Below are 12,552 nucleotides of genomic sequence, written 5' to 3'. Positions count from 1 at the left end.
GAAACATCTGCCTGGTGTGTACGAGGGATTAGAATCAAATCAGTCTCTAATCTCCCACTGATTTAAAAACTGGTTTGAGCTGTTTGTGGGGTGGAGGAAAGAATTTCGGGGTGTTATGGCATTTTCTTGGCAGCATTTCGTCCTGTTAGTTTATTTATTTATTTATTTATTAGGATTTTAACGTCATGTTTTACACTCCGGTTACATTCATGACAGAAACGGTAGTTACTGTTTACACAAGACTCATCAGTTCAGGTTTTTAATATCAAACTCAATCACAGACAATTCTGTATCTCCAGTTCACCTCACTTGCACGTCTTTGGACTGTGAGAGGAAACCCGCACAGACACGGGGAGAACATGCAAACTCCACACAGAAAGGACTTGGGAGCTCCACCTGGGAATCAAACACAGGACTTTCTTGCTGTGAGGTGATGGTGCTACCCACCGAGCCACGTGCCACCCTGTCTGGGTTTCCTCTGGGAGCTCCGGTTTCCTCCCACAGTCCAAAGACGTGCAGTCAGGTTAACTGGAGATACAAAATTGCCTACAGCTGTGTGTCTCTGCCCTGTGATGGACTGGCACCCTGTTCAGGGTGTTTCTGCGTGCCTTGCACCCATTAGGAGCTGGAATAGGCTCCAGCACCCCCAGAGACCCTGATTAGAATAAGCGTGTTAGAAAGTGAGTCAGTAGGCACCCAGGTGGCCGAGATTCTGAACTCCTCGGTTCGAAACTCGGCATTGCCACTAATTAGCCACCGTGTCTGCTAGGGCGGGACGACCGGACTATGTGTGGGTGGGGTCTTCTAACGATGAGCAAGGACCCTAACTGGCGAAAGAGACGCCTGTGCAGCATGCATGGGCGAGATGAGGAGGGTGTGAGCAGCGACATGCTCTCCTCGGATGCAATCAGGTATTCCTCAGCAGAAGGAGACAGAGTGGACACACATGCCCCCCTTCCCCAAAAACAGAGGCAAAAATGAACAGTAGGCGTTTTTAATAGAGACTCCGCACTATTACATTCTAACATACAGTAAGTGCATAATACTGTGCTGTACTGCGGTTTAGCCACATATTCACAGTAAACCTTTACAGACTTTTATTGCACTTCAGAACACAGAGAAGACAAATGCCAGACACACACCAGACACGAGAACCGAATGGAAAACGCTACAATGAGAAATGACGCAGGGCACTGCTGGCTGGGCGAGTGAACCGGGCGTGTTCTGGATCCAGGGCGAGAGACCGATGTGGAGGGATTATGTAATGACAGTCGGGCCAGTGCGGCCAGTTTTCTCCTGCAGCTGAGAGATCTTCAGAGCGATGTCCACCAGCGGCGCCAACATGACCTAATAAAGACAAAACAGCAGACGGCACATGAGTAAGTAGCACGTCGAAATTCTGCAGAAATTCATCCAACTTTTTAATGCCGTCTAATGCAGCGCTGCTTTCACATCATCATCACATGAAAATCTTCTTCCCCTTAAAGCTTCTCACAGCTAAATCCGGACTATAAGCGTCTCTCAGTTTCTCAGACATGACCGATTACTACTTCTCCAACCCTAAGCCAGTTTTGCCAGCACTGTATACACTGATAGATTCATTCATTCATTCATTGTCTGTTTTACCACCCGTTTTATCCTATTCAGGGTTGCACTGGTTTCGATTCACTTGGCAAAAGGCAGGACACACCTAGGACAGGTCACCAGTCCATCACAGGGCAACCACACATACAGACACATTGAGGTCTTGGTACTGTGGGAGGAAACCCACACAGACACGGGGAGAACATGCAAACTGTGCTGCACTGTGTATTATGACACCTTTCTATCAGAACCAGCATGAACTTCTTCAGCAGTTTGAGCTACAGTAGCTCGTCTGTTGGATCGGACCACACGGGCCAGCCTTCGCTCCCCACGTGCATCACTGAGCCTTGGCCGCCCACGACCCTGTCGCCGGTTTACCACCATTCCTTCCTTGGACCACTTTTGATAGATACTGACCACTGCAGACCAGGAACACCCCACAAGAGCTGCAGTTCTGGGTTCGATTCCCAGACAGAATGGTCCGGGTTCTTTCTGTGTGGAGGTTGCATGTTCTCCCCGTGTCTGTGTGGGTTTCCTCCGAGTGCTCCGGTTTCCTCCCACAGTCCAAAGACATGCAGTCAGGTTAATTTGAGGTGTGTGTGTGTCCTGTGATGGACTTGCGACCTGTCGGGGGTCTTTCCTGCCATTCGTCCAGTGAATTGTACCCCCTGCAACCCTAAATGGGTTACAGAGGTGATAAAACAGACATAAATGAATAAATGAATAAATTAATGAATGAATTAAAAATGCTAACTGGTGACCTGTCGCACAGCTACAGGTCTGATGACCTGTGATTGACAAGCCTAAGTAATTACTGAATTGATTAGCATCCAAGACTCAATTCAAGATGAATGAATTAATGATTTTTTTGGAAGGCTAAACATCTCTCAAGTTCCGACCTAACATTATAACTACAGGGTCCTATACCTGAGGGTCTTGATAGATCTTCTGAGGGTCCTTCTCATAGCTGTCTATGTAAAGCCTGATGGTGGCACCAGCGCTGCCCGTCCCGCTGAGACGGAAGATGATACGCGAACCGTCGCTGAAGATGATCCTCAGTCCCTGGAACGCAGACAACTCATGTCAGGAATGATGGAATACTTCTTTAGAATTTTTTTTTTTACACTGTTGAACTGCAAAAGTATTTGGACACCTGACCATGAGCTTGTTCGACATACTGTGTAGACGCCCGGCTGGCTGATAGCAGAGCTGAGTTCGAACTAAGGAGCTCAAGATCTCAGCACCTCAAACGTCATCAATTCTTGACCAGCACAAGCATTAGGTCAGTTAAAGCTGATGGGTTTATTATGTTTTTACATATTTGCTTTATAGGTCATCATCATGTCAGCAGTGGCCACTATTTTTGCATATCAATGCTTCCATTATCTGTGTGTTAGACCAGCGCTCCCCAACCTTTTTTGCACCATGGACCGGTTTCATATAAAATATAATCTGACCGGCGGGGGCGGGAGGATTTAAAATAGAATAACTACACTGCTCACACATTAGCTTTTTTCGCTGCAACGAGACGCTGCTTCCACCTGGGGGTGATATTTTTTGTTTGCTTATTTATTAGGATTTTAACGTCCTGTTTTACACTTTTGTTACATTCATGACAGGAATGATAGTTACTCATTACACAAGATTCATCAGTTCACAAGTTTATATCGAACACAGTCATGGACAATTTTGTATCTCCAGTTCACCTCACTTGCACGTCTTTGGACTGTGGGAGGAAACCGGAGCACTCGGAGGAAACCCATGCAGACACAGGGAGAACATGCAAACTCCACACAGAAAGGACCCGGACCGCCCCACCTGGGATCGAACCCAGGACCTTCTTGCTGTGAGGCGTCAGTGCTACCCACTGAGCCACCGTGCTGCCCCCTGGGGGTGATATGAGACGATAAACACCAGTGTGTTGGAAATGGAAGCAGTGTCTTCCTTGCTGATGTATCTCTAAATCAGGGGTGGGCAATTACATTTTCCAAGGGGCCACATAAGAAACTGTTACTGTTGTGGAGGGCCGGACCAACAGGGTGAACTTCATTCTGCTCAATATTAATAAGATCTCTTTTTATTGCCTAAATTTTACAGTTCCGATAAGCTGTTACTGTTAAGAGTCGATGTTACAATCAGCAGAGTAAAAACATCAACATTTCACTTTTTACTCAACTTTCTTGAAAACAAATGTGAACAAAATGTGCATTAACTTTACACAAAGTGCTGTTACTATTTGGATCACAAAGCTGATCTTAACTGCTCCAGTCCTGGATGTGTAAAACGTTATAAACAGTCTGTGTTGGTTTGCAGTTTAGTTAGCGAAGCTTCAGATGTGACGCTCTGCATCGTTCTTGTATTTCTCTGTGTTCAGTACCGTAACGGCGATATAAACCCTAGATTTAAACTGTGATCCTTAAACAGTTTTACTCCTGACTGACTTTTGAAGTTTATGTCTTGTTAAAAACTCTATCGTCTCTGTCAGTCGCGCTCAGCTCTGTCATGAAGTCGCGACACATCACATGAAGCTGATACACTCGTCTCACACACACGTAAATCCAAACCTGCGGAAATGTAAAGACATGGCGCTCATAGCGCTCCCGTCAAAAAAACCCACAATCCTGTTATATTGCACGTGTGATGTACATTTATTTACATCTGATTCTTAATTGCCACTGACCTCATGCGGGGCCGGTTGGGGATGGCTCGCGGCCCGGATGCCCAGGTCTGCTCTAATTCTTTATTTTTTCTGTGCGGCCCGGTAATAAATGACACACGGACCCCGGTGGTTGGGGACCACTGTGTTAGACTAAATAGATCAGAGGTAGCCTAGTGGGTAGAGCTTCGGCTATTAATCGAAAGGATGTGAGTTTGAATCCTGGCTCTGTCATACAGCCACCGTTGTGCCCTTGAGCAAGGCATTATACTAGGGTGACCAGACGTCGTCTTTTTTCTCCCAAACGTCCTCTTTTTGGACCTAAAAAATGCGTCCCGCCGAGAATTTCCAAATGACCAATAATGTCCGGGATTTGGCTTTTGTATTCTGCACTCGCTATTCTCTAATAATTCTGTAATGTAACATGATTGGTAATTAAATATTACTGAGTTATTTACAGTTTTCTACTAATTGGTACAGATCTTTAATCATTCACCACTGCTATACTGTACATCTGCCCATAATATGATGCTGGTCTTAGCTTACTTGCCCCTTAGAGACGCTTCCATCCACTGGGTCTGTGTACTCGAAATTATCAGCCTTCTCCACCTGATAGGTTTTATCACCCGAAGAGAACTTGTGCCCAACGAAGGCTTTATCGAACATGGTGTTCTGCAGATGATCGATCATCTTATTAGCTGCATCTGAGTCGACCTCCTCATAATCATATCTGTAGGAGTCAGAGTGGAAATCATTCAATAACTACAATTCTATACAATCCAAACTAAATCTGTGTGCAATATCTATAATAATTTGAATTCTATAGTCCAAACTAAATCAACTTGCAGTATCTGTAATAATTTTAATTCTTTACAGTCTAAAACTGAATCTCTGTGTAATATCTATAATAACTACACTTTTTACATAATCCTAAACTGCATGGGTGCAATATTTGAAATAACTACAATTATATATAGTCCAAACTAAATCCATGTGCAATATCTATAATATCTACATTTCTATAGTCCAAACTAAATCCATGCACCATAATACCTTCATTCATACAATTACATACAGTTCAAAACGATATCAGGGTGCAATATCTTTTTTTTTTTGGTTTTTATAGGATTTTATTTACTATTTTTATGTTTTATTTATTTCTAAAATTTCACTATATTTTATTCTTGAAATTCTGATTTTATTATTTGGTTCTTTGTTCTTTCTTTATTCATTCATACGATGTCTGTTACCACAGCTTACTCCTGGTCAGGGTCACGGTGGGTCAGATTCATTTGGGTCAGATTCATTTATTGTGGCATTTGGCCCCAATAAATCAGACCCACCATGACCTTGACCAGGATAAAGTGGTGGTAAAACAGACAATGAATGAATAAATGAATGAATGTTGTAATTTACAGTACAGCAGTTCTAATAAAAACCCTATCATCTCTGCATTGGTCACCTTGTAAAAAAGTTCCTGCCAAATTTTTGCCAGTGCTCCTTCAGGATGTCCTCCACGCTTTGCTTCCGGGTGGCCACAATCGACAGCCAGGCGAGAACAGCCCACAGGCCGTCTTTCTCTCGGATATGATCAGAACCTAGCAAACAAAAGACGAGGTCAGAAAGACTGAGTGCAAAAAGCTACAGACCTAAATAGTAGCAAATCCAATAATAAACATAATTTTAATGTTTTATTAGTCTGTCGTTTCGTTTTTTTGGCAATAACATTTTAAATACGGCGTCTCAGTGATCTGTTTGTGCTGATAAATCAACCTGATGTTTGTTTATACCAGTGGTTCTCAACCTGTGGGCCAAGGCCCACTAGGGGGCCTCAGTGAGCACAGTGGGGTGTCCAGTTGCTTTTTTCTTGACAAGCATAAAGTAATGGTACAAGAAAATCAAATGGCTACTAGCATACAGGATATTTCTTGATCCAGGGAATCTCAGTGGTGCTACCGCCCTGTGGTGCTAAGTTCAGGCCACACTGACATGACTGTATAGTGGGGTGTTTACCCAGTCCAGGGTATTCCTGCCTTCTGCTTATTGTTTCCTGACCAACATTTCACTGTATACAGTAATTCAACTGAATGTTATACTCACCAGTCCCAAAGCTCTCCTCTCCACACAGAGACAGTTTCCCAGCATCCATCAGGTTCCCGAAGAACTTCCATCCTGTAGGTGTTTCATACAGCTGCATCTTCAGTTCTTTGGCCACACTGTCAGACACAAACATGGTTTGTTAAATAAATAATAATTATTACATGATCTTTGACATCATTTAGGTTTGATGGTTATATATTGAGGGTCTGATCCTACTTGTCTAGGGCTCCACTGGTGGGCATACTGCGTGCCAGTCCTTTAACGCCGGTCTTCTTGAAGTACGGGATGCAGGTAATGTTGGCACCAATCACCGCCACAGAGTCGGAGGGGTTTACGAAGAACCCGTGCTTACCCAGAATCATGTTACGGTCCTAAAGTAAACAGCAGAGGGAACACGTGTCTTACAATACATGTATTGACATTATGTACAAATTATAAAAACATAAAAAGAATAGGAATAAATGTAAAGGAATAAGAGATGACCGTTCTACAGTATAACCATTGCAAGGTATCACCATCTATAAACCCCATTTCTAAAAAAAGTTGGGACACTTTTTAAAACGCTATAAAATAAAGAATTTGTGATTTGTTAATTCTCTTAAACCTTTATTACCTGAGGAAAATACAAAGAAATTATTTTTGTCCTATTTATTGATGCATTGTCTCCCCTATTGTTCACGAATTTTAGCGTAGTCAGTTTGTCTTCAGCTGCTGGGGGATCCCTGATCATCTCAGAGGTGGGTTTTGTCCTTGCAGACCACCTCTTTTCACCCATGCACTTTGCACAGGCACCTCTCTATCTGCTAATCAGGGTCATTACACAGAGTTTGAAGACCTCACCCACATAGTCCGACCATCCCGCACTAGCAGACACGGTGGCCAATTATAGTTTGCTGCAGGCTCCGCCAGTTGTGCCTGCTAGATGGCGCCCAGCCGACTGGTAGCATAGCTGAGATTCAAACAGAGATGTTCAGAATATCCAATTGAAACTTAATTTTTAACAAGAAAAACTATAAAAACAAGCCAAACACTAAAGTACAGTACTAAGACTGCAGACTAAATCTAGTGGGGCGGCACAGAAGTTTGATGGGAAGTTTAATAGAGACCCCTAATAGAGACCCAAAAATAGTTTAAAGGTAGGTAGGTAGGTAATTATTTACAAGAAAGACTGAAAACTTTAAGGACGTACACCATCACCGTCAAAAGCTGCTCCGAAGTCGTATTCACCTCCCTTCATGGTGTTGACCAGGTCAGCAGCATAGGTAAGGTTAGGGTCAGGGTGGTGCCCGCCGAAGTCCTCAGAGGGCACGCAGTTAACGGCAGAGTTGGCAGGCGAACCCAGCTCCTCACACACAATTTTCTTCACGTAGGGACCCACCACTGTCGAAGAGAAAGAATATTTTACTGTACCATAGTTTGCACACTACAGATTGCTTATAGAATGAACAGTTTGAACTCTGGTTGACGCTGGAGACACTTTTCAAGCCACTTGTTATTAAAAACCTTTAATGAAGCAGATGTAGTGTTTTTAAATCCTCACCTCCATGCATTGCGTCTAACCGCACGTTGATGTGATTAGGTCCAGAGAGTAACTCCTTCAGAGCAGCAAAGTCGAAGATATCTCTGAGCATCTCAGCATACGACGCCACTGAGTCCACGATCTCCACTACAGCACACGTTAAAACAAAGATAAATTATTAAATAATCTAGATTAAAACAAATCATACAGTTCTGGTTATAGCTGGTAACCAAACATTTACATTAACTCAAGTGAACAGACCTATTTTTAAAATCTCGGTCAATACAGAGCATATTCTATCTAACCTTCTATGTAACCTGCCAGTATAAACATACCAAATAAATTAATATCCATTATTGTCCATAAAGTAATTTAATAGTTCAATTTTATATCTCCAATTTACCTCACTTACATGTCTTTGTACTGTAGAAGGAAACTCACATAGACATGGGAACAACATGCAAACCCCACACAGAAAAGACCCGGACCTCTCCATCTGGGAATCGAACCCAGTGCTACCCACCGTTCCGCCTGATTAATGGAAACTAAAATACAGTGCAAATTTTTTGAGGCTTACAGATCTTTAAATAACTGGATTTGTATAAAATTACTTTTTTTTTTTTATAAACAAAGGATTGTGTTTTAAAGTTTTGAAGTTCATCTATTAAGTTATACAAATAAATAAAGGATAATAACATTAGATTAAAATTAAACTTCTGATTAATAAGACAATGATTGCACTAAATTAAAAAAAATGCAGCTAATAATCTAAACAGGTTACAGAGGCTTAAAGTTAACCAACAGAACTTGAGAAGAGAAGAGAAGAGACGAGAACAGAATAGATGAGAGTAAAACAGAACAGGAGAACAGTAGATAAGAGAACATAACAGAATAGGTGAGAAGAGATGAGAACAGAACAGAACAGAAGAGATGAGAAAATAATAGAAGAGAAGGGAAGAGAAGAGACGAGAAGAGAGGAGAACAGAACAGAAGAGAAGACAACAGAAAAGAACAGAAGAGACGACAAGAGAAGGGGAGAGAAGAGATGAGATAAGAGAAGAGAACAGAAGAGAAGAGACGAAAGAAGAAAACAGAAGAGAGGAGTTGAAAAGAAGAGAAGAGAAGAGACGAAAGAAGAAAACAGAAGAGAGGAGTTGAAAAGAAGAGAAGAGAAGAAAAGGGACGAGGAAAGATTAGAAGAGAAGAGAACAGAAAAGAACAAAAGAGATGAGAACAAAAAAGAACAGAAGAGAAGAGACAAGAAGAGAAGACAAGACAAGAGAAGAGATGAGAAGAGAAGTGAAGAGAAAAGAAGAGAAGAAAGAAGGGATTTTGACCAGTTACCTGTAAAGGGTTTGAACGTTTCCACCTCAAATGTCTGCTTGCCAATAGTGGATAAATCCACCTTGAGTTCTGGGCAGATCCGATACTCCTGAAGGCTTTTGCTGATCTCGAAAATTTTATTTGTGATCCCCTCTGGTGCAGGTCCTGAAAAAGACATTTTGGTTGGTTAGAATGTGTTTGTGTTTACACATTGTTTTTTTACTGGGTTCTATCTTTTTTATATTTTCCTGATTAAGTGTCTCTTATTGTTTAAGGCGTGTGTAATCTTTGTCTTTCTTTGTTAAATGTTGGACACTCAGTTAGGATGAGCTTTATAGTAACGGGACAGGATTCACACTGTGTAAGGTTTTTAGAATAGAACTTGTACTCCAGCTTTATCCATCCATGTGTGAATGTGTATGTAGCTAGAATGACCTGCAGAAATTCACAACTGCAAAACTACTACTAGAACACATAATAATTAGTCAACAACCTTACAACTCCCTTAACATTTCCATACTGACTCTTGTACCTCCGTTTGAGGTGTTATATTTGATGCCAAAGTCTCCATTGGGGCCGCCAGGGTTGTGACTGGCTGTCAGAATGATCCCACCGATGGCTTTTAATTTGCGGATCACACAGGACACAGCGGGCGTAGACATGATTCCATTCTGACCGATGACCAGGTGGCCAATCTGAGAAGAGACAAATATGAGGAATCACCAAACGGTGTAACACACAGACACAAAATTATCAGAGAACAACGACAAATCTGTACACTGTTATTCATGTTAAAGAAATTCTAGTGTAAAATAACAGTATTATGCAAAAGTTAGCACACCCCTGGCTGAGTTTCTATAGGAACAAACCTAAATATGACCATTACAGCACATTTGATGGACAATTATATAATTATTAAATACACTTTGGTAGCTCAGAGGTTGAGATACTGGACTAGTAATCTGAAAGTTGCTGGTTCAAGCCACACCACTGCTTATCGCTGTTGGGTCCTTAACGGTCATTTTCTGGGTTGTATCAGCCATCAGGACTCTTCACTCCTGTTCAAATAGCTGAATTTTTACTGTCTTTAAAAGATGACTAAATTCATTCATTCGTTCATTGTCTCTTTTATATCGCTTTATTTACATTTACATTTTCAGCATTTAGCAGACGCTTTTATCCAAAGTGACTTAAAGTACTGAGACAGTATATTATCTAAGCAATTGAGGGTTACAGGCCTTGCTCAAGGGCCCAACAGTGGTAACCTGGTAGTATAGAGGCTTGAACCAGTGACCTTTCGATTAATTGGCCAATACCTTTATTTATTAACGGCATTTAGCAGACACTTTTATCCAAAGCGACTTAAAGTACTGAGACAGTATATTATCTAAGCAATTAAGGGTTAGGGGACTTGCTCAAGGGCCAAACAGTGGCAACCTGGTAGTGGAGGGGCTTGAACCAGCGACCTTTTGATTACTAATCCAGTACCTTAACCACAAGGCTACAACTGCACTAATATCATTTACATCTTTTATATTTTCAGCATTTAGCAGACCAAAGCGATTTACAGTACTGTGACAGTATACAATTTAAGCAGTTGAAGGTTAAGGGCCTTGCTTAAGGGCCCCACTTGGCAGTGGTGAGGCTTGAACCGGTGACCTTTCCAGTCCAGTATCTTAACAAGTAGGCTACAACTGCCTAGTGGCATTTAGCAGACGCTTTTATCCAAAGTGTCTTAAAGTACTGAGATAGGATATTATCTAAGCAATTAAGGGTTAAGGGCCTTGCTTAAGGGCCCAACAGTGGCAGTGGTGGGGCTTGAACCAGCAACCTTTTGATTACTAGTTTAATACCTTTATTTATTAATGGCATTTAGCCAATGCTTTTATCCAAAGTGACTTAAAGTACTGACACAGGATATTATCTAAGGGTTAAGGGCCTTGCTCAAGGGCCCAACAGTGACAACCTGGTAGTAGTGGGGATTGAACCGGCAACCTTTCGATTACTAGCCCAGTACCTTAACCACTAGGCTACAACTGCCCTACTTTAAGACTCAGTGTTAATACCCTTGCATTAATAAAATAGCGTCAAAAAGTAAGAACAATAAACTTTTGAGCATTAGAAGGTTATTATATTAATTTTAGTCAATTTAAGTCAATTTTTATTTGTTTATAAGAAGCGATGAAGGGAAACGTGACAGCAGGCACGCCTCCTGCGCGCATGCGCAATACAGAGACAGCCAGTCTACGGAAGATCCTTGAAGCACTGGGTCAGTCCTGAATGTCCTCACACAACACGAAGTGCACTAGTTAGTGTGCATTCTACAGCCGTTGTAGTGTACATATGTAGGGCATTACAGAGGCATTTAGAACAAACATTTAGAAGCGTTTAGAACTTAATGGCACGTAGAAGCAGGTTCGTTTCGCTTTATAAGGCTTGAATGCTGCAGTGGAGAGCCACATCTACACCATATACAGGGCTATGAGCTCCAAACAGCTGGGAGAAACATGAGAGCGGCTCTGGAAATGTCAAAGGTGGTACTGTCTGTGGACAGAAAGGTCATTTGGCATTGGTGGAGACACAAGCTTGCAGAAAGCACCCAGTGCAGTGTTAATGCTTCTGCATATATCCATGTATACATTCATGCATGCATTCATATATATTGGCATCTACTGACCCCATTGGCCGCAGCGATCTGCACGATGAGCTGAATGGCATCTTTCATGAAGAAGCGTCCATCTCCTCCCACCACCAGTATACCTTCTTGCCTGTGCGAGGGTTCGATGACTGATATAGTGCTCTGGATGAAGTTCTCAGCATAGTGCTGGTTCTGCTGGAACACTGTCACCCTCTTCCTCAGACCGCTGGTTCCTGGCTTTTGGTCGCTGTACGGTTTGGTCTTCACTACACTGATCTTCACCATGTTTGCTCCAGAAGTTTGCGAGCTGTGATCCGGGATGTAGTGCAGCGTAGCCTCCTCCCAACATGCACTTACTGGTTTGGTTCGTTCTGCCACCGCCCACAGACAATCACGCCGCTCGGTGGCATTTAAAGGGAAAGTTGCGCACAGTCTATGGCTGGTGTGGTTCTTCAAGGTTTAGCTCAAGATACAAAACAAACCCTCCAATTATGTGTGCATTCGAAAAATTATTCAAATCCCGTGTTGTGGATTTGATTTTGATCTGGCCATTTTTACCAATCTGTGAATGATTGGCACCCTGTCCAACAAGGGTGTTCCAGAGGTGCGCCAAGTCTTAGATCCCAGCTGTGCTATAGGGTTCTCAATCTTTTTTCTCTTAGGCCCTCCTGTGTTCAAATTATGGGACCCCTTGACACAGGCTATGATATTATTTTTACATATTCAGCAAAA

The 12,552-nt window shown here is 42.3% G+C and overlaps 1 protein-coding gene across 1 annotated transcript; it reads right to left on the bottom strand.

The window, feature by feature from the left end:
* Positions 1-978: 978 nt before the first annotated feature.
* pgm1 (phosphoglucomutase 1) lies at positions 979-12,133 on the bottom strand. The gene is made up of 11 exons (XM_062998033.1): positions 11,860-12,133; positions 9,715-9,877; positions 9,204-9,347; positions 7,881-8,006; positions 7,530-7,720; positions 6,557-6,711; positions 6,341-6,456; positions 5,703-5,838; positions 4,787-4,970; positions 2,512-2,646; positions 979-1,347 (listed from the first exon to the last, which is right to left on the bottom strand). The coding sequence occupies exons 1-11, from the start codon at positions 12,103-12,105 to the stop codon at positions 1,258-1,260; spliced, it is 1,686 nt and encodes a 561-aa protein (XP_062854103.1). The 5' UTR covers positions 12,106-12,133; the 3' UTR covers positions 979-1,257.
* Between the last annotated feature and the right edge of the window lie 419 nt (positions 12,134-12,552).

The sequence above is a fragment of the Trichomycterus rosablanca genome, chromosome 6 (genome assembly GCF_030014385.1).
Source record: "Trichomycterus rosablanca isolate fTriRos1 chromosome 6, fTriRos1.hap1, whole genome shotgun sequence".
In the NCBI taxonomy this organism is placed as follows: Eukaryota; Metazoa; Chordata; class Actinopteri; order Siluriformes; family Trichomycteridae; genus Trichomycterus; species Trichomycterus rosablanca.
The sequence above is the reverse complement of the archived record's forward strand: the minus strand, read 5'-3'. Positions and strand labels throughout refer to the sequence as shown.

Coding starts and splice junctions, on each gene's coding strand:
- pgm1 (XM_062998033.1), bottom strand. CDS start 12,105: ATGGTGAAGATCAGTGTAGTGAAGACCAAACCGTACAGCGACCAAAAG. Junction 7,721..7,880: donor GTTAGACGCAATGCATGGAG/GTGAGGATTTAA, acceptor TCTCTTCGACAG/TGGTGGGTCCCTACGTGAAG. Junction 6,712..7,529: donor CAGCTTTTGACGGTGATGGT/GTACGTCCTTAA, acceptor TGTTTACTTTAG/GACCGTAACATGATTCTGGG.